This window comes from Leuresthes tenuis, unplaced genomic scaffold (genome assembly GCF_036924035.1).
Source record: "Leuresthes tenuis unplaced genomic scaffold, fLeuTen1.0.hap1 SCAF_2, whole genome shotgun sequence".
Classification (NCBI taxonomy): domain Eukaryota; kingdom Metazoa; phylum Chordata; class Actinopteri; order Atheriniformes; family Atherinopsidae; genus Leuresthes; species Leuresthes tenuis.
The window spans coordinates 23,767,711-23,792,364 of NW_027325356.1; the positions used below are offsets into that span (position 1 = coordinate 23,767,711).

A 24,654-nucleotide genomic window follows, 5' to 3' on the forward strand; every position below is an offset into this window, starting at 1 on the left:
AATATAAATAAGTTACGGTGAGTTTGAACGCTATTCAAAACACAAAAGTTTCCCCTTTATTGTTCTTTTTTTCCTACACCAAGTCTATTTGTTCAAATACCGACGTTTAAGAAGTGGAATTGCTGTTTTTTCTTTCTTGCACCATACTAGGTCTTCATGCCTTCCAGTTCCTAGCAGAGGACCGTTGTGACAATGACCATCCATGTAGAGGGGCTTGTGGCTATCGCGATCTTCTATCTGCTAATTCTTTTTGTCGGCATCTGGGCGGCATGGAAGAACAAGCATTCCGGGGAGGCGGAGGGCACCGACCGCAGCGAGACCATCATGGTAGGAGGGAGAGACATTGGATTATTTGTCGGTGGATTCACTATGACAGGTAAAGTTTGTTTTATTGAACAAAACGGTTGTAATAACTAGCGTATAACTAAATCACAACAACAGATTGGCGTGTTATAAAGGCAACTTGCGCTTTTGTCTAGTTTGGTATATATTTTATATAACTATCACATACTGATATGCCTGTGTGCGTTTTCCAGCGACCTGGGTTGGAGGAGGCTACATCAATGGCACAGCTGAATATGTGTACCTTCCGGATTATGGCTTGGCTTGGGCACAAGCCCCCTTTGGATATGCTCTCAGTCTGGTTGTGGGTGAGTGGCGTTACGTCTTTCAGGCGTTCACCATGTTGATTTTATATTGTTTGTAACATAAGCATAATATATAAGAACTTGGAGTAATTTGATCAGCAATGAGTTGTGTTTTTTTATCCATTTACATTTACATAAACCCTCACGTTGATATTCAAACTTGTTAGTCAAAGAGCTTCTTTAAACAATTGGTTCTATTGCAAATCAAACCTTTATAAGTGGTCTTCTGTTCATCCCTATACGAGGAGGACACTTAAATTCTGCCCACATAAATTCTATATGCTGTTATTGTTTTGTCAGCTTGGGTTCTGTTTAGGAGCTGTCGAAATTCTTAGTGTTCACTCTTTGTCCCAGGTGGTCTATTTTTCGCCAAACCCATGCGTTCACGGGGTTACGTCACCATGTTAGACCCATTCCAGCAGCTGTATGGGAAACGTATGGGTGGCCTTCTCTTCATACCCGCACTCATGGGTGAGATTTTCTGGTCTGCTGCCATCTTATCCGCCCTTGGTGAGTTTGCTTTTCTCTGTACAGCAATATATATGATAGTTGGTTGGCAAAGGATCAAATTGTGACCACAATGTCCTTTCATCTGCTCATGACCTTAGGTGCTACTCTGAGTGTCATCGTGGACATCAACATTAAAATGTCAGTTGTTATCTCTGCACTCATTGCAATCTTTTACACCCTGGTTGGAGGACTGTACTCTGTGGCCTACACTGATGTGGTGCAGCTGTTTTGTATCTTTGTTGGCCTGGTAAGTTCGTGGTGTTTTCTTTAAACAGTTATTGTTAGTCAAACTGTCCATTCTTTTATCTTAAAATATACACTATACTTCCCAAAGATACAATTTATGGGCCAAATTGCACAGAACTGCAATTCATTCAATCCAGTTAAATAACACTTTATCAATCTTATACTCTTATGGAATAAACAATAAAATGATAATATCCAGGGACAAAATTTTAAAAAGTCATTGCGTAAGGTTAATGTCGTAGACAGGAATGACTTCCTCATTGTGGTGGACCTGGAGAAGCCTCTGTCTGAAGGAACTGTTGTGTTGAGGATGTACAGTGACTTCAGAATATCTGTAATTTTCTTTATGAGAATAACTTAATTATAATTTTCAAAAAGTATTTTTCCCATTATACATAACTGTATTTGTTATAAACGTGTTTACACTTATATGTACATGTTAATCAAAGGAACCTAAAAAGAATCTCCTTGATTTTTGTCATATGTATTTGATTTATAAACATGTTTTTTTTTTTTTTCCTTATCCCACTCCTATCTACCTCACTGTTCTCTTTATTGTGCTCCTGTGACAGTGCCTTTTCCTCCTGGGAAGTGACATTTTTGTAAAAATGTGTGTTTTTATTTTGTTTCTTGTCTACAGTGGATCAGTGTCCCCTTTGCTTTGACCAATCCTGCGGTGACAGACATCACTGTTACTGCAGTGAAGCAGGTTTATCAGTCGCCCTGGAGAGGCAGCATCAACAAGAATGATACCTGGGTCTGGATTGACAACTTCTGCCTCCTGGTACAGCACCACCAGCAGTTCATCACATGCTTTATCAGAACACTCTCTTAGTCCAGAGTAACATCTAGAATTGGCTGAACAGATTAAACCATCATGATGAGATTGAAGGTTGACCTTTCTTGTGGTTGGTGGGTTAATCTAATCAGTTATTAGTTTGATCAGTAACGTAATTCATAAAGTGAAAATAGTGAATGCTTCCAGACACAGCCCTGTAAAGAGGGGGAACTTTGGTTTTGCTGACCAGTGACATTCATTTATCGTTGTCATATAGATAGTTTACAGTAAATAATCTACTGCTTAATTACTTGAGAAAAAAGTTGTTGAAGCAGTAAAATGCCACAGTCTAATTTGACAGCTGATTATTGACAGCTGAAATAAAGATGTACATATTTTCTCTAATTGATTTTCTCTCAAGAACAAGCAGGTGTCCATAGGGATGCACAGATATCAGCCATTATTCAGTCTGTTGACTGCAAATCTTTCAGCAAAAAGAATAACATCAGCTGATGGTGGTGGTTAATATTTATTTGATGTGTCCTACTTGTAAGTCACTGACTTGGTAATGAATAATGTTGGTAATGATTTAGCAAGCTAAAAATTCTTTTAAAAGGTTAATTATAGGTTAGTTTTAATAAAAAAAAAAACAACATTTGCATGAGTTAGTTTGTACTCATTCAAAAGTGTGATAAAGAGCTGAAATACTTAAAAACTGTTCAGTTATTTTTTTCATGAGGCAAATTTAATTAGTCCTTCTTTTATCTGTAAAATCCCTATCGGTATAGGCCCAAAATTTTATAAGTGGTACATCCTTTTAGTTATCGTAAACAGAATAGTAATTATAAAGAGTCCTAGTGTAGGGCTATTGCTGTGGGCAGGAATGACTTTTAGGGTGGTACTTATTAAAGTGGAACTGAAGCAGCCTCTGCCTGAAGATGCTGTTGTTTGATCACTATGTTGTATAGAGGGTGTACTATGTTGTCTATTATTTTTTAGCAGCTTGTGTAATATTTTTCTTTGCAGTCTGATCCAGGGGCCCCAGAGATGGTCCGAGGGCATAATTTTTATGCTGCAAAGTTCTGTCAGATTGTCACTATAAAAATAGGCTTGCTTGACCTGATTATTTTGGACTTTACATTTTGAGGATGTTTTTCCCTTTTTTTTTAACTGTGCTACAGATGCTGGGAGGAATACCCTGGCAGGTGTATTTTCAGAGAGTCCTATCAGCCTCCTCTGCCACTTACGCGCAGGTCCTCTCCTTCCTGGCTGCTTTCGGATGCCTCGTCATGGCTGTGCCCTCGGTTCTCATTGGGGCCATCGGGGCCTCCACAGGTTAGATACACGTGAGCTAGAACGAGTACGATCTGTGAGTGTTTTTGTATTTGTTTTTGGAGGAAGGCTCCGGATGGGTCCATGTTGCCCTTAGATCTGAGAGTGCCTGGTAAATAGCAGCTGGTTCACCTCATCCATAATGAAGTAGGAATCCGTTTAATAACCATGCTGGTTGTGTAAATATTACATTAGAAGGAGGCAAGGGACCAAATTAGTGCTCTGATCTCCAGATTTTCAGGCGTCAAATTCCTCAGTGAACAAGTGAATACACAACTCTGCTCTTTCCTGTTAAAACATATGCGCTATCACTTCAGAATTAAAAGTTCATTATTGTCACAATTTGTCTTTGCAAAAAGTGACATTAGTTAGGATTGACGTTTGTCCATCTTTATTCCAATATCTGTAAAATATTAATAATTTGAGCAAAGAGTTGGGAAAACCAAGAACCTAAATGGACAAATGTAATATTCCAATGCAAACATGTCTTTTTTGTTATAACTGTACATGTCTGGCACAGTTTTAGCACAAGTTTTACAGTGTTTGTTCTCTGAAATCTAATTGTGAAGGAGGTCATGCTTATTACTTTAATTCAGTAGTAAATGTTTTTTTCTTTGATTATTTTTCTTGCTCAGACTGGAACCAGACAAATTATGGCCCCATTCCCCCGAAAGAGAGGGATCAAGCTGACATGATTCTCCCCATCGTGCTCCAACACCTTTGCCCGCCATTCGTCTCTTTTTTCGGTTTGGGTGCTGTATCTGCGGCTGTGATGTCATCTGCAGACTCCTCCATCCTTTCAGCAAGCTCCATGTTTGCAAGGAACATCTACCAGCTGGCCTTCAGGCAGTCTGTGAGTACATGTTTCTGGTAACATTTATGTGGATTTTTTTTCTTTTTTTGTACTTTTTCATGGCTGCTTTACACAAGTCACAATCTTTTTTTCTCCACTCCTCTCTTTCTTCTCAGGCATCTGATCGTGAAATTGTGTGGGTGATGAGAATCACTATCTTTGTTTTTGGCGGGCTTGCTACCTTGATGGCTCTGGTAACCGGCACAGTTTACGGCCTCTGGTATCTCAGCTCAGATCTGGTTTATGTCATCATCTTCCCCCAGCTGCTCAGTGTGCTTTTTGTCAAAGGCACCAACACGTATGGCTCAGTGGCTGCATACCTGTTTGGTATGGTGTTGCGTATAGGTGGAGGGGAACCCTACCTGCAGCTGCCTCCCTTCATTTACTACCCTGGCTGGACGATTGAGCTGCAGAAGCATCACATTACTGGGGAAATGGAGGAGGTTGTCAGACAAAAGTTTCCATTTAAGACCATCTCCATGTTTGCCTCCTTGGTGGCTAACTTTGCTTTCTCTCACCTGGCAAAGTACCTGTTCGAGAGTGGTAAGATTTCCCACAAATACGACTTTCTCGACGCAGTAGTGTCCAGGCACAGTGGAGAGATAATGGATAAGACCACGCTTGTAACCCGTGGCAACAACATTGGGCTCTCGGAGATGGCACCTGTCAAACCACGACTGAGCGTGACCTTGGCGGCCGCCTTCACACGTCGTGACACACTGCCGACGGAAACAGTGGAGGAGGAAGAGGAGGAGTCCAGCCCAGACTTCTCCCACCATGATGAGGAATGACGAAACCAGGATGTAATTAAAAAAAAAAAACAAGACTGGAAACATGACTAAACTTCTGGAAGCATCAGCAACCAAACATCCTCCCTTTGGGACTACAAAGTACTTTGACATCTCGCTTGATTGGATAAGCGCCACATGTCAGGATATATAGTGTAGCAGCTTGCTGATTGTCCAGACAGGACACCGTATTTCTGTGAAGCAAAGCAACACACATACATGCACTCATAGTACTTATATAGAGTTGGCTGTTCTGCATACTCACCCTGTTCTCTTAAACTGGTGTGGAAGTAAAATCCGATTGATTAAGTTATCCGTCACAATGAAAAAGCAGACCAGATTAGGTCTTATAAAAGGTTCTGTTGTTCATCAGAAAGAAAAGAAAAACAAAAGAAAATGACAGCCACTTTATAAGAAGTGACTGATAGCACAACCACTATTCAGAAGAAGGGAACCAACACGATGAAAGCAATAACACATCTACACAACCCGACACATGTGCAGCAGTTACTGCAGTAAAGTAGACACTGTACATACCAGTAAAATACCGTGGATAAGCAAAAGGAAAATATGAAAAACAACTCACAGCTTTAATCCATAATAGGTAGCCATTCACAGAAGCACTGAAATAAAGTTTTTGAATTCATTTACGTGAAATCAAACAGACATACAGTCGTGTTTCTTACATTTGTTTTTGATTATGACTGATGTACTTAAAACGACTGTGAATCCAAAAAGATACAATCCATAAGTCACGCTAAGTAGAAAATATACAAGCTGTAGTAATGGTAGCCGACTCGAAGCATTAGCTAATATTCTCTTTAATATCAGGTGTAGATGCAGTTTTAAGCATAAGAAACAGTGTGAGTTAGTGTTATTAAAAATCTTGTATTCAACTGCCTTAACGATGCTCATAAAAAGAGATATTTTATTTCCGCAGTTCTGACTGCAGTGAAAAGACTTGAACATGAATGTAACCTCTATAGAAGATCTTATTATATCAAATGGCGTACGTCTACTTGTTTTTTTCCTCTTTTGCAATCTTACTGTTGCAGAATGACGCGGCGACAGGTTTTGGATTTACATCCTCTTGGTTATTTGTTGTCAGTAGCAGTGAACAGATTCTTTTCGGTGTGATGTGTATATTTGTATACATACGAGGATAAAAACAAATATATAAAGGTTGCAAATAATGCCGGTTGAAATAATTCATATAAGATGAAAAAAATAATGTCTAAATGTTTATTTATTTTTGGTGTCACAAAAAAAGGTGAAACAATAAAAAGTGAACATGATTCAGGAAAATCTATATATTTAACGTTTTTGAAGACGATAAAATCAGCATTTCACTTGTCAGATTTCTTCATGCATATTTTTTTGCATGCGATGGTTTCCAGAATCCGAAGGTTTTGTGAAAAACTTGACAGAATTGTCACTGTTCACTAAAAGCTTTATTTCTCTGTCTCTGAGGGAGGAAACTAGTAATGTTCTAAGTCAGTAACTTGAACCTTTAGCTTTTACTTTAAGGAATTGCCTCTGCCCTTACATTTATTGATTTTAAAAAATAAAAAGAACAATTTTGTTTATGTGTCTTGACTACCATGACAGATAAAGTAAATGTCAGGCTTAAAAGGCAGACTCACCCTTATGAAGCGCTCGGTCTTAACGGGTTAGAACAAAGTGTCTGTTGCCTTTTTTTCTTATTGTTGAAACCTAAGAGTTTTTCTTCACTGTCTAATTGTTGTGTGTTTATATAACTCAGACTGTTAAAGACATAGATTTAACTACTAGTGTACTGAAGAAAAAGAACTGTGCAACTAAAATAATTTTTTGTCTCTCTTGTCCACACTGTTAGATGTTTTGTGATCCCTCAAATGTTTCTTAAAGTCCTTTTGGAGGATCTCCCAATTCATAGTATCAATAGGGACCTTCTTAATATTGTTTTATTACACGTTTTATTTCTGTGTGCAATTCTAAGCATAAAGATGCTTTATCCAGCTTGATTCTCACCACAACACTTTTAGATATGTACTTTTTTTCTTAAGAAAAAAGGCTGAAGATGAATTTGCTGGTCCAAGCTCTTTCTTGTCTGTCAGGCCCTTCAGCTAGCTGGACGGTAGACTGAGAAAGAGAACGTGGAAAACGTGACTGAAATTACAATCGCTTGGCTTGCATCTTTGTCCCCCTCCTTGTGCACAATGAAAGACGGCATCTTAAAATAGCTCCCCTCTCTGCGTATTTATTTAAGTGCTGTACTCTCCCTGGTCTGGGGCCCGGGGAGGAGTCAGGCAGGGATGGGCGGGGTTGCTGGTGGTCAGGCAGGGAAAATGGACCAGTGTGGGGGTAAGAACAGGCTGGACAGCTTACTGGCGCCCAATGCAACGAAATTGGCCAGCCCCGATGAGAAGGAATGACGCAAGTTCCCCACCCAACGCATGCAACCCCCCCCCCCCCCCCCCCCATCATCGCCGACCTTTTTGACGTCCTTGAGAGCTTAGACCAATCCCATAAAAAGAAGAAAGGGTGGAGAAAGAGACCCATCTCCATTCATAGAAAGTGCCTCTGAGAGCACTCATGATAATTAACAATTATGAAACAAAACTGTCGCTTGTCCAAAAGTCAATCCATTTATTTAGATCTTTACGGGAGGAGATCGTGGGGGGATGGTTTGCGTAGAGGACTCTCTTATAGAGAACATTTGGAAGCAAACCAAAACATTTATAGCCATTCATAACCATGAGCTATAATTAGAATTTCCGGATGTCTCTGCAGGCATCATAGATGGTTTGCATTGACTTTGGATGTTGATTTTGTATTTATGATTAAAAGATTTTCTGACTTAAGCTTTGACAGTCGATATTAAAATCTCTCTCTGTTCCAATGATTGGGACAGAAACACTTATTGTCAGAATTCTCCAAAGCGAATAGAAACTTCAAAATGCAGAGAACAAAATCGAGAATTTTGGGGTTAAACTGGGTCGATGGGATGCTTAAAGATATTAAATAAAACCATTTTCCCTTCACTGCATTTAATCAGATTCACCTGTTTTTTCTTTTTTCTCTTCCTCTCCTTTTTTTTCTCAGACCAACCTTTAGAGATAAAAAGGAATTCTGGGAATCAAGGTCCATCTTTCCCTCAACATGGGCAAAAGGAGATGAGATTACTGAGAGCAGACACTGCATTCAGATACACATCTAGTGTGCTAACTTGGGGGGTGGGGGTAACTTTGGAGAGAAGACTCAAGACAAGCTGGATGTCCAGACATAACACTGCTTGTTGGATACGATGCTTGTAATGAGGATTTGGATTTAGCTTGTGTTTAGATGTTTTTAAAAAGAAAGTTATTTCCCAGATGAACTCCATTTCAGCTGCCACCTCACACAGGACAATAAATAACCTCAAAATAAATGTACAATGTAAGAAAATTTCAAGCAAATCTTGCACTTTATAGACATTAAACATTTAGATATACTTAAAGACTGTGTGGTATGACAAAAATATTCTCAACAATATGAACTAGGAAGCCATATGCTGCATGTTTAGTTTAATGAGGCACACATTTTTTATTTGAAAGGAGTCCTGCACATCCTTAAAAATCTGTTAAACACATAGCATTGTGATAATAATTTAGGTTTGATTTGCATCTGGGCTCATTCAAGATTTTAACACATAGTTTACAACAAGAAATCGACAGGAACAGCTTTGAGAGGCACCACTCCCACAAACTTGAAGGTTAACTCTCAGTTGAGTATCTGACTCTCTCCAGCTCCCTTCTAAACAGTCTCTCAGAAGTTGGCCAATATTGATATTTTCAACTGTTTTTTAATGAAACTTTGATACATAATATACAGCACATAAAAACATTGTAGAATATGTAATTTCTTATCTTTTTTAATTTTTTTTATCCAATTTTTATCCTTCTGTACAGTGAGAGTCAAACATAGAGGTGAATTAAACTTGCAAAATGTGTGTCTGAGCCCAGGTAAATTTTAGTGTTTATTATTCCAAGTCCAGAGTAAGAAAAACATGTTTTAAACACAAGGCACCGGCTGCCATCTCTGCATCCCATCTCCAGATAATGTGACGCAAGACAGCTCATATCTCATGTAAGGCTGAGGCCCTGCCGTCATGAAGGCAGGCTACTATTTATGTCCTTCTTAGGTAATGTCCCCAGTAATTTAATTGCAAGCCAGGTCATTGAAACATGGGAATAGGGTAGGGAGTAGATCAGAACTGAGAAGGAAATTCATGATAATATTTGTGTCTTATGAATGTAAATGTTTTTTATGTTTTCACTTATTGAAACAAATGCTCTACTTTTTTTTTAAAGCATGACCACAGAAATTTGTATTCACACACAAACACACCACACGATAGTGTCATGTCTAATTGTTTCCCATATATCTCTCCATCTCCTCCATTAGTCCCCTCAAGCAGCTGAGGAGCATCTATAGCAGGATGAATGTAGCGGCTTCTCTAATCAAATCAGCCAGCAGAACCTAATTATAGAACCAGGTCTGTTCCACTTGGATCGACTGCAGGTACACTGTCTGGAGGAATGAGACAAGCTCTGTATTCAGCAGTCCCACCAATTCTTAATGAGTCCGAGCCATGAATCAGCTTCACTGATGGAGAGTTAGAGCTGCGAGTTACACAAGTTCGGTGAGACTGGATATTACAAGCGGTGTCAAGCTGTCTGCTCCAATAGATTGGTGAGAATTAGACTCTTCCAAGGCACAGGGGTCAGCATGTAGGGAGTTCAGATGGGGAAAAACGACAACAAAAAGAAATGTGAGTAACCATGTCTGTGATCCTCAGCATAAATTAGCCTTTCATGTTAAGCAGTCTTGGTCTGAAGCTTCCTGTATTTTAGATGATTACATTTGTAAAATTTAGGGTTAATACAAAACAGTTCAGCCAGTGTTTCCATAGTCAAGCATGTATTTTTGTTCTGTTGTTGTTTGTTACCCTGCTATACAGCATGTTCCCTTCAGCCCATTACTTTCTTTAGGCAGGAAGGAGGAGGCGTATTGGATGGACCATCTTCTTTTCTTTTTTCCATCTTATTGAAAGTCAGTGGAAAGAATAATGTAATGGCCATGTACACGCTCATACACACACTGTGAAAAGCACACATTATCCCCAGAGGACCTGTTCACCCTCTGAATGAAGATGGAGGGAAGGAGGCCTATGTGAACCATTCACATACACATAAGTGCACACAGGGACCTGGTTAAGATAATGATGAGGGGATGGGTGACACAAAGACTAAAGCAGACATGGCATTTCATAAAGAATAATGCTTGTATCTTATAAAGTTTTATGTCTATAACCACAAGCTCTTATGATGTTTTCAATTTCAAGGCAATAAGATATTTGACATATTTTTGAATTTCACAAAATATAATACTAAATCTGATCATCGTTATTATTTAAGACAAAGATGGTGAAGCACCAGAGAAGAAACAAAGGACAAAGGCAGGAGAAAAATTGTTCGGAGGGTCGCTGTACCTCTTAGCTCATCATGACGCGTGAGCCTCCAGCCCAACCCTGTCTTATGTCATGTACGCATTTATGTGTGTGTGTTTGAGTGTCTTCAGCCCCGGTTGAGTCTGAGCCAGAAGATCCATTAGTGCTGATTGAGAAGCACAAGGGTGCAGATTTAACCCTGAGAGAAGGTGACAAGAACACACTTTCTCTCCCTTACACACACATCCAAAACCAGGTCCAGTCACATTAAACGTGAGTAGAAATGGATCCACCAGCAGGTATGTCACAGTAAAAAACACACACGAGGACAGAGATATTCATAGTAAAATCATTGTGGATCACATTAGGACAAACACACATACTGTATACACACAACTCATAACACTTTTTTTTTTTTTACAAAGGATACAAATCACATTCAGAAACAGTTACTTCATTGTCTAACTCTGTCATAGACGGAGGAGAATGCTGCTCTAAAATCTAAATTATCCGGCGGTTAAACATCAGAGAATGGGCAGTAATGTTTCAGCTCAGCACAAATATATGTTCAACAGTGAACTGCCAGCTGAACAACATAACATGTCACAATGATATATCTCTGTGTATATTACAGCCTTTGAACTGAAATTAAGCATAAACACTGCATCTACTCTAATCTAATAGTACAGTAGTGGTAGCAGGTGACCTTTTCAGTGAAGATACAATACTTGGCAACAAAAATGGCACCAGTTGTACTACAGTAGCCAGGAGCCTGGACTCTGGAACAGGATTAATGGCTCAGCAAGGTAACTTCAGGTTTAGCTCTGGTTAAGCTTAAATTTGGAGACAGGAAAGCATCTCTCAACCAACCAACTGGTTCTCTTAGAAGATGAAATGAGACATTAGTGTGTTGACAGCTGTTTGACTTTCAGTGAGAAGCTTCTTCATGAGTTAAATGTCGGGAGAAGGGAATGTTTATATAGCCTGAAACAGAGACTGATTATTCTAAAACATATTTTTAATCGAATTAAAAACCCTCCAATACATCTATAACGCATTGATTCAATTAAATACATAATCCAAAACACGGAGCAGTGAAGATTGATAAGTTTATTAATCTACACATTCTCACCAGATGCCATCCTGTTTGAGTGTGCAGATATACAGAGCTGAAAACTTCTGGGTTGACTTATTGAGTTGATAAGCAGTGTCATTGTACAGATTAGCACGATCTCCATTGTTTGGATTATTTAAGACAGATAACTAGAAGTTATTCTCATCCCGGCCGCTTCACACTCTGCTGCAAACTGCTCCATTGCGTGCTGAAGAATCACATCTGTGAAAACAAACGATGCAACCCTGAGGTTCCCAAACCACATGCCATGGACAGGGTCCTGAGGTATAATCAGCGAAAGGAGGGCTTCTGGTTTGGGTATCACAGGGTTGCATCTTTGGTTTTGCTTTTTGCAGATGAAGTGAGTCCGTTGGCTTCTTGAAGCCACGACCTTCAGCGCGCACTGGAAAAGAGTGAGAAAAAAGTAATACTCTGCATATGCACAAAATAACAGATGTTATTTGTTACTGTGGCAACTGTTCCTTCAGTTTCGTCTCTTGAATATGGCCTCAACTGTTTCATCTTCTCTCTTTCTTTGTAGCTGACAGTCAACACAGCTCCTAACTTCTCTCCTCTTCCTCCAGCATTCTGTTCTTCTCTCTATCAGCACCCAAACAAAAAACTCTAATAGACTATGACCTCTATTAGTTAATATCATTCACTTCATTCAAATCTCTCACTTTGACCAAATCTATTCGAGAACAAAGAAAAAGCCACAACTTTTGACAAACTGACTCGAGATTATTTTAATTCATCAAGACGCAGGGATCTTTGTTATCATACAGTCAAAGTTTTCTACATATTTAAGTTTTAAGTATAAGAGCTCAAACTTCCCTGGAAGAAGGATTTGTTATGTAGTTAACATGCAAACATGGAAAGTTCCTGAATCATTGTTTCTAAGTGGAAGTTTGAGGCTACTACTACAACTACTACTAATTGAAAACTTACTCACAAACTGGCTCTTCATGTATAATTAAAAGCTATTATACAGTTTATTTATACAGTTTGAGAGTCAGTTCCACACTCAGTGTAGATACATATATATTTTGTACTATTTCATTGATAATGAGAAATCAGAATAGTATGAACACTACATTTTGAAAAAAATATATTCTAATAGAGCCTCTTAGTTGTTTCTGGTTGTATGAGACTAATAATTAGATAATAACAGTTGGGTACATCTCTCCATCTCTGGTGTGCCAACAATCAAAGAAACAACAAATAAATAACTGTTAGGTATGCTGGAGTAGCTACATGTGCACATTTATGTATTTATCAAAGTCTTCTACTCTTCCTTGTACTCATTTTCACATTTGTTTCCTCCAAAAGTAACAGAAGGCAAAGAATTCGTCACTCATTGGAAACAGAAATATTAGAGTTTCCTTATGAAGAAGAACAGAATTTCCATAAGAAGAAAGGACAGTGTTTCCAATATGCTGCAGCAATAGAGAACACACCCCGAAAAGTTTCCCAACAAAATTCTATTCTTTATTGTTGATGATACGCCTCCGATAACTTACTCGGATAACATGTCAGACAACAATCAATGTATTTATCAGTATTTTGCAGAAAATGTCACTAATCCTGTTTTCGTTTGATTTGTGTCTCCTCTGCATCAGGACCTGATTACTGCTCAGTGTAACAACTTAAAACCTCTGGGTCACATGTCCAGAATGTTGTCTCCCCAGTGCTCAACAAGGAATATTCTGTTTATCTAATTCATGTGTTTCTCATTAATTACATGCAAACATTCTGTGTAACAAACACAGAGAAAACAAGACATTTAACAAGACATTTAGTCGCATGTTGAGACAAAGTGCGGCTGGTGCAGAGAACAGCCTATGGCAAAAAGTTCATGATACTCACAGCCTCAGGCAAGAAACTGCGCCTCACCTTTCCTCTGAGGCTGTGCAACCATCTGCCTGAGGTGAGGAGAGTGAACAATTCATGGGCTGGGTCATTGTAGTACATTATGATGTTTGCTGCTCTGGTTCCTGCATCTGCTGATATAAATGTCCTCCAAAGAAGGGATTGAGCAGATTTAACTACTCTTTGCAGCACCTTCTCATCAGCCACAGAGAAGTTATCAAACCAGACAGTCAGAAAATGTCAGGACACTCAATAAACCAATATTCTTTTTTTTTCTTACTCCCTCAGGTACAGAGATGACACCAACAACATCTGCAACTTTCACTGTATGAAAATTCACTGTATCATTCTCTTTCTTTTGTATCTCTTCCAGTCAGTTTCAGTCTCTGGATTAGAGTGACACCTTGTGGATGTTACTCCCAGATTAGATATTACCCACTACAAACACAAACGTGACAGAATGTATAAAACAAATTCAGTGTGTTTGTTTACTTTGATGCATGATTTATTACCATAAACCCTGAAAAGCAGCTGTATCACAAACACTGCTAAGTGGATTTTTCTCATATAATAAATGGCATCCTCTGTCAAGTCTCAACCTAAAGTGTGTGTCATTGTATTTGCTATTTGCTATATGTATTATAAGGATTTTAGAAACATGTAAATATTGTATTTAATTCTTTATTTTTATCTCTCACCACATGCACGGCGTAATGACACTGAAGAGCTCCTTCAGTGACTGGCCGCCACACCACTGATGTCTGAAGGAGCTTTACTACAACTTTTTTTCTGCTCTACTCTTTCTGTTCTCTTCTGTATTGATTTATTTTATCTTTTAATCTTTTTAGTTCTTTTATTTTATTTTATATTTTCATGCAGTTTTAAAAAAACAAACATTTTTTAATTAATTTAAATGTTTCTTCTACTTTAGTCCTCTTTTAGTTTCAGATACAATTTTTAAATCTTTCTTTTACTGTCTCTTCTGTTTAATTCTTTTCAGTTTTTATCAACATCATTTTTTAATTCTATTTCATATGTTCATTTTTTGTCTATATTTTATCATTTAATTTAGTATTTTTTAAATATTCCACTATCTTTTAATATGTAGATTTGTGTTCTTGTTTTCTGTTTCTTTTATATTTTTTAGTTTGTTTCTGTTTCATTTGATGTTTTTTTTTTTTTTAGCTGTTTTTGTTTAAAATATGATAGAATTCTATTCTATAGCACTATTTTCCCTATATTATTTTCTGGCAGTCTGCTTCCCATGCACTGCACACACAGGTGTACTCTGGATGGCCCCAGTTACTGTTGATCTGCAACTTTACAAATCTGAATTTGTCTCTTTTATAATCCTGTGAGAAAAATAAGACGAATAAAAAGTGCTGGTGGGATGACAGATCTTGTATGCTTCTGATGACATCTGGTGTACAATTTTTGCGCCTGCACACAAAAATACAAACAAAAAAAGTGAGTGAAGAATCCCAAAACTAAATATTTACAATGAGATGGAACGACTTCCATGCTGATCTGTGATTCTGTCTTCTTACCGTATGATGCCAGAGCAAAGTTGGGCAACATGTCCGCTGCTCGATGAAGGTAGTTGCTGTCCTTTAATTTGAACCTTTCTTCTTTAAGCTCTTTTAGATGCTTTTAGTTCTCGTTTTGTTCTTTGTAAATGGCCTGTTCGCAAGCGAAGAGTTGGTTTAGATTGCATGTAAACAACTGATTGCACTTAATTGTGCAAAAGTAGATTAAATAGATGTTTTGATGAAAAACATAAAGTATACCTTCATAGAGTAGTTTAAACACTTCATTTTGGATTATTTCAATAGATCCGCACTGTTTCTGGTAGCATTATACTAATAATTAGATAACAACAGTTGAGCACAACATGCTTTGTGTCACTGACCATCTCTCCATCTCTCTTTTGATTCACAGTCATGTTAAGAAGCTCTTGACTGGAAGCCGGGTACTACGACTCCAGTGGTGTGCCAATCGCTTGTTACAAAGAGACAACTATTAGGTATGCTGGAGTAGCTACATCTATGTTTTTATCAAAGTCTTCTACTCTTCCACATACCCATTTTCGCATTTGTTTTTGTTTCCTCCAGAAGTAACAGAAGAAAGCAAAGGATTCGACATCCCTCAGAAACGGAAACAGTAGAGTTTCCTTACGAGGAAGAACACACCCCCAAGATTTTCCCACAAAATTCTATTCTGTATTGTTGATGATACGCCTCATATTTTTTGGTAAGTGACCTCCAAGAACTTCGTGTCAGTCGACAATCAGTGTATTTGTCAGTACATTGTAGAAAATGTCACTAATCTAGTTATCGTTTGATTTGTGTCTCCTCTGCATCAGGACTCGCATACCTGATTACTGCTCATTGTAATAACTTAAAACCTCTGGGTCACATGTCCAGAATGTTGTCTCCATCTGACTCCACCCCCAGTGCAAGTTTATGCAAGTCCAGTGTTTCTCATTAATTACATGCAAACATTCCGTGTAACTTTCACAAACACAGAGAAAACAAGACATTTAAATGGAAATGTCACTTTTTCTGTTTTTCAGGGAAAGAAGACTTTAGAATATTAAGAACAGCCTCCCCGGAACTTACAACAAAGACGGCTACAAACATTCAAGATAAACGTTAGTATGATGCTGAGCTGCAAAGCACGACGCATGTGTTCTTTTGTATTTCACCAAATAACTTAGAGATACAGCTGCTTATGACTCAGTCTTATTTCTTATTTATGTATGTCTGTCATCCCACTAACACTTATTATTCGTCTTTATTTTCCCACAGAACCATAAAAGAGACATCCGAACTAGACCTGTACAAAAGAAAACAAGACGATAAAAAAAAAATTCAGTATGACTAAAAATAGCTCATTAGAATAGAATAGAATGTTATCATATTTAAAGAAAAACAACTAAAGAAATTATCAAATTTAAATTTGAAAAAATGAAAAGAATATAAGAGAAAAAGAAAACCAATCTACATGATGGGCGACAATATGATATTTTAAAAAAAACGTGACATTATAGAATATAACAAAAAAATGTATGTTTTAATATCAGATTAGATCATTAAAAAGATTAAAAGAGAAAAATAATACAGAAGCGAACAGAAAGAGCACTAAGTAATAACTAGTAAGAGACACGCAGCTTGATCATAATAAAGAATTAAATACAATATGTATTTGTCATTTCTATCTGAAATCCTTAAGGCATCAGTTATAGTTACTTGGTGAAAAAAAAAACAGTATGAGAAAAAATTTATTCATTCTGAATTGTTTCATTTTCAGTGGTTGACTATGTCAACATACATGCTGTTAAAACTTACAACAGGCGCCCACCAGAATCCGTGGCTAACAGCCAAAGAAGTCAAAAGCATTGTACCTCAACAACTATCGCCCAGAGGCACTGACTCCTGTCATAATGACGTGCTTTTGAGTAATTGGTCAAGAGATACATCCACTGCTCCCTCCCTCCTTGATCTGAGGAGAAGGCCTGCTGTTCAGCACCCACAAGCTTCTCTGAGGTGGAGAGCATCAGGACAACCTCGGTCTTTGGTGTGAACATCTCTGAGGACTTCGCCAGGATCACCAACACCAGCTCGGTGGTGAAGAAGGCACCACGATGTCTTCACTTCCTACGGAGACCGAAGCAAGCCAGCCTTCCACCATCTATCCTCACCTCCTTCTACAGAGGCACTGTGGAGAGTGTCCTAACAAGCTGCATCACGGTGTGGTTTGGAATCTGCAGGAACTGCATCCTGACAAGCTATGTATGCAGACCCTCTGCTGTTATGAATCAATCATCCTTCTCATGGCATGTTTGACCTCTTGTCATCAGGAAGGAGGCTCCACAGCTTCAGGACCCGCATGGCTGGGTTCCACAACAGCTTCTTCCCCCAAGCTGTCAGAGCCCTAGACACTCACACACACCTCCATGACATGCTGCCTTCAACCCCAATACTGCAACACACACCTGAATGTGCACTTTAGACTGAAATGGACAAAGCATTGCACCTGCATCTTTGTAACTCTTACTTTACGGCCTCATTCCTGTGCTGCACTCCTCCATAATTTATGTCCTGCTGCCCAGATGATTCTAGGCTGTCTTATGTCTTGCACTTGTCTGAGTCCTGTTATGGGAGTCTCGCACTATTCGTTTTGTCTTCTTTTTTTCTTGTCTTTTTTATCAGTATTGCGTGTATTGCTCCCAGGGTCGGCACAGAATGACATTTGGTTTGTCTACATGGCCTGTATGTAGCAGAATGATAATAAAAGCCAAGTTAAGCAGAGTTCATAGACATGTTTGTTCATATGGAAAAGTTGATTTTGTGCTGCAACATGTGAACAAGTCGCTGCTAAACTTAGCTCCTTGAGTTGATAGTTTAATCAATATGGGCATGGATCCACCATCATCTACCATTACATCCATAGCTGAAAGAAGTTAGGCTGGTAAGTGTAAATGTCACACTCCAGTATGCTGTAGAACTTAGAGTGTCTGCTGCAGTTTCACATCAGAAAGCAGCTCTCTTTGTCACAACCGAGATGTCCTCACAGTGACGGTAGTAACATAACATCGCAAAACACACATTCATTTCACTTCATTCATATACACCAAGTACCAGTGATTGAAGAAAAGGAACAGTAGGAAAAAAGCTTCAAAATACAACAATACACTACTACAATCTGCTCCATTTAACTCAGCTCTCGTGGCTCTGCAAACAAATCATGCGGTAACTGCTTGAAATGAGGTGGATTAAACAAATGGTTGAGGGCATAAAATATGTTTTTATTTACACCTTTTTATGCATTAATGTATCTGTTGGAATCTCAGTGTCAGAAACATGAAAACATACATACACAGAATGCCAAAGTGTATCTTCTCACTTGGTTTGCAATGTGAACAGGTCTGTGTCTCTTCACTTGGATTTGAGTTGGATTGAAAAAGTGGATATTTGAGTGCATATTTGAGTTTTCAAGCCAAATTAAGTGTGCATTTACATTCCAATATAAATGGTCTATTTACTTGCTGAAATTATGCCAATTTCCAATGAGGAAAAAACAGCAGGCATATGATTTGATAAAGTAAATAGAATAAGAAATCAGGTGCTCTTCGATTAGACTGCTCTTTGTTCCCGAAAAGACATTCAAAATGCCCTGGCTTTAGATTTAAGAAATCATTTATCAGTTCAACCAATGCGCATGAGTTTTCATCTGGATATAATGTGAAGTTGTTTAAAAGATAACACATTAGTTGTTCTGTGACTTATTCTTCTTAGCCTCTTTTCTTCTGCTTTGGGGTCTTTTTCTTCCATTTCTGAGTCATGGTTATTAGTTTTATAGCCTTCATCTATGACTTCTACTTCACAGGCCCCAGTTTCTGTTGCATGGATCTGTTGCAGGGACCCCCTTCAGCTCAGTGAGTTCCTCTTCACAGATCCATATTTCTGCAGAGCTCTCTTTGGTTTGCAAACATTTTTCAGTGGGAGTTGATCTGGTGCATGCTTTATGGCTTCAGTTATTTATAGTGGTTGTGCTTTTTTGTATGGACATTTTCTTCGTTTTTTTTATTTGGTTTGTTTCGCTTCTTGTGACAGAATTATGAATTCAAACACAGTTTCCATTGTATCTTTTCAAGCCATATGACTCAAATTATGGAATTTGATTCAAAATCAGAGGACCATGACTAAAACATGTCTTTAAGCAAACCCAATCCTGTTACTGCTCTGAAAACCCACCAAAGAAAAACCAAGACATTGGGTATAATTATACTGCACTTTAAATCAAAAGATTTCACACATCAGAGTATATGCCCCCAGGAAATCTAATCTCAAAGCTATAGGGTGTCAAATTAACTGATGCATCTCAGAGGGATCAGCTATGTAGACAGAACTATATAAATGTTTATCAAATGAATAGCTTTACATTTGATATCCTTCATACTCTCTTGGAAATGGGTAATGAGCAAAACTTTATAACTTTTGTCCAATTATCTTCTTCCAGCCTGCAGGAAAAAGTGTCACCTTGTTACAGCAAAGACACACACTGGAGGTTGAGACTTGACAGATGATGGCCCTTTGGTGTGCAGGAAGAGCAAAAGAAGACAGGTTCAACCGTTTATCTGATTAAAAAATCTTCTTAGCAGTGTTTGTGATACAGCTGCTTTTCAGGGTTTGTATTCATAAATCATGCATCTGGGTAAATAAACTCACTGAATACACACAGTGGCCTTTGCTTTTTTGTTGCATCACTGTGTGTCATGTGAATAAAATCCACTAGATGGCCCTCTAGTCCAGAGACTAAAACTGACTGAACAAGATGAGAGACTGAAGTTTGTCATGTTGCCAGGGAGGAACAGTTTATGTGGCATCATAACAAAAGTTGCACACTTGCAAAGCATTATTTATGATCAGTAGTTTCAGCTGGACTGTATCAAATAAAAAATCAATGTCAGAATCAACGAGGTGACATCCATGTGACTTGAATAAAGAATCTTACGCTGTTTTTAGTTAAATTTGATAAGGTGCTCCAACATAAAGAAGATTTGATCACAAAAGTCTTTGTTTTCTGTCTTGTCTGAGCTTATTAAACCCACGTTAGCTCTGGGTTTTGTCTGAATATGAAGATTGTCTAATGATCTACAGAAAGGAGGCTTCTTCAGAACAGCACTTCTAAGTTTAGTCATTTCCTTAAATCACCCCATCCTTCTTTGCATATCAGACTGGTTTCTCTGCAAGATCTACTCTATATTTAAGTTTCTTGTGCAGTTGCACAACAGCAATATCACTGTAACACCATCGTGATTGGTCTTAATTGCTTACTCATCTATTATGACCCACTTCTGCTGCCGTATCTCTATATGTTTCCGTCTCTATTTCAACACCATTTGTCTTTCGCTGTGCAAGTGGATGTTAATCAGCAGTCTCTCATATAAACATCCGAGGCGCTTTGTGAATCAAGGAAAATTCTACATCTGAGACAACAGACCAATTACATCTTTTGCTGAGGATATGAGTGATGATGTCAGTGGGTGTTCTCTGCATATGAATACAGCCTTCTCTGTACTTCGAGGCTCAATCAAAGGCAGCTTTGGTATTAAGCTGAAATCAATTCAGTGTTAAGGCTTTTGGGGGTTTTAGCAAAAGTTTAGCCTCTTTTTAAAGATTTTGGAGACATCACTGATCGATCAGACCAGCTTTGTCTCAGCGTTAAAAGAGAGGTTTTCAGTACATAATCTGTGATGAACTTTGCCTCTTATACCCCCAGCGCACATGAACTACCTCACCAAGACAAGAGATCGACTCCGTACCTCAACAAGAACGTGAGAGGCCGAGGGATGTCTTTGAACCCTGCAGGGCCCAGAACAAAATGTTCCTGTGACTAACAATGTAACACCCCTGCACCCAGGAAGTGATTTACTTCATTTCTAAACTGAAGCCACAATCACCATTCATTTTAGTGATAATGTGGCTATGATAATGCACAAAAAAGAGAAGACAAAAGTGTGTAATAGGGTCAAAAGGAAAGCTACTCTGGGTCAAACAATATTTCTGAAATTAATTAAAAAGGTAAAGTTAGGGAATCTCTGGGATGAAGTTGCTTCAAATTGTCTAAGCTTAGAATGTAGAATGTTGAAAGTATAATTATTTTTTTATAAGTAAAATGTTCCAGTGATCCAAAGTATCTTCTAAGGCCATGCTTGATCAATTACGAGGCAACATAGAAGCGATCCTTTGAGATCCATTTTTTGAACTTGTGATGGAGACTGACACTTTTTATTTGCATGTTTTTTTTATTAATCATTTTTATGAATGATTTTGTTTCCTTTAAGGCTGAAATGTTCAGGAAAATACAGTGAAAGTAAGTGGAGAATATTTTAGAGTGTGTGGATGTATTAATTGTCTATATTCAGTCAAGAATAATCAAAAGACAGTTTCATAACTGTGGACCAGGAGGGAGTCAACACTGACGTGAGATCCGTGACGAGCTCAAGGAGGACTGGACGAACTCCTGCTAATGGCGATGTGATCCATGTGATAGGATCAAAAGTTAGAGAACTTCTACATAACTAAATGGATCCTGGAGTGAAACTACTGTGTTTAGGCTTTACAACTGTTTATGGTCAACACACACAGCTCAAGTCACAGGTTATAAAAACTTTTCCATTATACCATTTCGTCTGCTAATGGTGGTGTTAAAATCTGAACACATACAGTGTCAAAACACATGCAACCAAGTGTAGTGTATACTCAAAAAAACCTTTTTTTACTACAGCACATGGTGCTGCAGAAAGACATCCTGTTACAGATGTCCCTACATGGTCACTTCACTGAAAGCAGTACTTGAACTGTCATAAAGGCAGGCAAAAAGAAAAAAAACCTTCAATAATCCAAGTTGCTCCACACATTTCCTTATTGACAATCGCATTGTTTGACCTAAGTTTATTTTTGCATGACGTAGGCTCGCAGCAAGTCCAATAGTTTAAAGGCTTTGCAGTCAGGAAGTTTTCCAAATATTAAAAGCAGTGGAAAAGCTATTATTCTACCTGACAAACACGTTTTTGAAAAGACATGTTGTGGACTCTGGGGCACAGCTACTCAACTGCATCAGTCGTCTGCTCCTCTTTGAACAATATTGTACAAGCCACTTATTTGATACCTCAAGTTACTGGTTATTTTACGACAAATAAATTAACATAATGGGAATCACTCTCCACTGCTATTAAAGAGTCATGCATCACGTACCACATGATACAAATCAAGACATTTACAGGTTTTGACATTAGAAGCTGAATCTTACGGGGAGCCCCTGAAGGCAGCACTATGTTTTCTCAGAGCTTTCCGCTGAACAGTTAATGTCTCTGCTGGCCGTCCTTTTCCTTCTCCTCCCACACAGCCAGAGCCATTATAAACATTTCTGTACAGTGAGGATACTCCCTTACTATCTGTTCTGAGGTCAACAACAGGGACGGGGTTGGGAATAGAAAAAGAGGGAGACAGACAGAGATGGCACAAACCGACAGCCAAAGTTCAACTTTTCCTGAGGTGGTGGAGATCAACGTGGGTGGTCAGGTGTATGTGACCCGTCTCGAGACTCTCACTGCGGTGCCCACTTCCCTCTTGTGGGCCAAGTTCACCCAAAGCGCCCCAGCCGACCTGCCCAAAGACAGCAAGGGTCGCTTCTTCTTCGACCGGGACGGCTTTCTGTTCAGATACATTTTGGATTACTTACGGGACAAAGAGCTTTTGCTGCCGGAGTTTTTCAAAGAGAGGAAGAGGCTGCAGAAAGAAGCGGACTTCTTCCAGCTTACGGAGCTGTCGAGGCGGCTGGCAGCGGTCAGCAAAGACAGCTCTTACGTGGAGGACAGCGGGGAGCCGGAGGAGGCTGAACTCACCAGCCCGGTCACCTCCTCCTCCTCCTCGGACAGAGCGCTGCGTTCTCCTGGGGCCAATTCCGGTTACATTACCATCGGTTACAGAGGCAGCTACACCATCGGCAGGGACATCCAGGCTGACGCCAAGTTCCGCAGGGTTGCCAGAATAACCGTCTGCAGCAAGATATCCCTGGCTAAAGAGGTTTTTGGGGATACCTTGAATGAGAGCCGCGACCCGGACCGGCCGCCTGACAAATACACCTCCAGGTATTACCTCAAGTATAACTTTCTGGAGCAGGCGTTCGACCGGCTGGCCGCGGCTGGTTTCCACATGGTGGCCTGCAACTCCACTGGGACCTGCTCATACGGCAGTAGCGACCCGGGGGAAGACAAACTGTGGACCAGCTACACTGAGTACATCTTCTCCCGATGAACTTGCATTCCCTGAGCCCAGGAAACAGTTGGTGCTCACAAGCTTTTTCAGTACCGGGAGATATAATCATTGACATCCATATAACTGATGCAGCTATGTTTAGTTTCAGTTTCTTGTGTCTGTCACTTTCTGCTCTGTTCGGTGGGGTCAGCCAGAGTTGAACCTTTCCGCCAATTTTCTCCTCTGCTCTGCAGCAGGCTTCCAGCATAAATCTCATTGTGAGAGGCAAGGACAATATGACTTCAGATAATGTCACTGAGTTATTTTGATGTCCCGCGGGCTTCATAATCTTTATGGCTTCAACTGGGACTTTTGGCTCTTAAGCCAATGACATAAATGGTTTCCCAGGGTGGCAGAACTGTGTGCAGTTGTTACTGCCTATAGAGAGGGTACTTGAGAATATATTTGGGTTCTGTAAATCATTAGTTTAGTCTTGTTTTCATCTGCAGCTCTTGCTTTAGACTTGTGTAGGTCTCAAGCCTTTTAGTTGTGAGTTTTAACAGTAAGTTGCTTCAATAAATGTGATTCTTTCATCCTTAATTTTGTTTAAATCGATTATATCAGACACACAATGCTTTAAAGATAACACTCTGGTATGTTTGTTTTGTGCCTCAAGCTGCTGTAAATGTATCATACAGAAAATAAAGTGTGACACTGGTCAACACCTTCCACCTTATCGTTCTTTTGAGTCCCCCGTATGCACCTCCTATTCACTTACTGATGCTCCTTTTCACACAAAAGAAAAGTTTACAGGTTCTTTTCATTACGGCGATGTTGAACTGTACATTTGCCAGAAAATTAAAGAGATTTCCAACAATATCTTAAGGGCTCAAGCACAAAAAAACCTGACCCTTGCTTAACATTTTCATTATTGTATTATCCAGCTTCCCTTATCCAGCCGGAATGATCTCACTCACAAATACTTCTGCAAATAAAAAACACAGATAAAATCCACCTCCCCTGCTGAGAGAGCGGTGACTCCACTAGACTAAAATGCCACCTAAAGAGTCTGATGAGAATTTGACCTGAATTAAAGAAGAGTGCATCTTCGTTTTGTTGTTTTTTTTCATGTTGAATTTGACATTTACATGTCATAAACCCAAAGGTCACTGAATCAAGAAGAAAAGAAGATGCTTTACTTTTTGTCCGACACTATTAGATAACAACTCGCGTGTTTCTAGTTGTGTTGATTTGAAACACCTGAGGATTTTCGAATTTCAGCA

The 24,654-nt window shown here is 39.0% G+C and overlaps 2 protein-coding genes across 2 annotated transcripts; both read left to right on the top strand.

Annotated features, from left to right (window-relative positions):
- Positions 1-165: 165 nt before the first annotated feature.
- On the top strand, positions 166-7,006 carry slc5a7a (solute carrier family 5 member 7a). The gene is made up of 8 exons (XM_072381264.1): positions 166-376; positions 537-650; positions 1,002-1,157; positions 1,256-1,404; positions 2,044-2,187; positions 3,363-3,516; positions 4,149-4,366; positions 4,483-7,006. Exons 1-8 carry the CDS (start codon positions 193-195, stop codon positions 5,155-5,157), a joined length of 1,794 nt encoding a protein of 597 aa, XP_072237365.1. The 5' UTR covers positions 166-192; the 3' UTR covers positions 5,158-7,006.
- Positions 7,007-22,492: 15,486 nt separating this feature from the next.
- On the top strand, positions 22,493-24,100 carry LOC140302022 (BTB/POZ domain-containing protein KCTD12-like). Its single transcript, XM_072380754.1, has one exon. It carries the CDS (start codon positions 22,631-22,633, stop codon positions 23,429-23,431), a length of 801 nt encoding a protein of 266 aa, XP_072236855.1. The 5' UTR covers positions 22,493-22,630; the 3' UTR covers positions 23,432-24,100.
- Positions 24,101-24,654: the final 554 nt, after the last annotated feature.

Excerpts from the sequence above, each read along its gene's own strand:
- slc5a7a (XM_072381264.1), top strand. The coding sequence starts at position 193 with ATGACCATCCATGTAGAGGGGCTTGTGGCTATCGCGATCTTCTATCTG. Across the intron at positions 377-536 it reads CGGTGGATTCACTATGACAG|CGACCTGGGTTGGAGGAGGC; the intron begins GTAAAGTTTGTT and ends TGCGTTTTCCAG. Across the intron at positions 1,405-2,043 it reads TTTGTATCTTTGTTGGCCTG|TGGATCAGTGTCCCCTTTGC; the intron begins GTAAGTTCGTGG and ends TCTTGTCTACAG.
- LOC140302022 (XM_072380754.1), top strand. The coding sequence starts at position 22,631 with ATGGCACAAACCGACAGCCAAAGTTCAACTTTTCCTGAGGTGGTGGAG.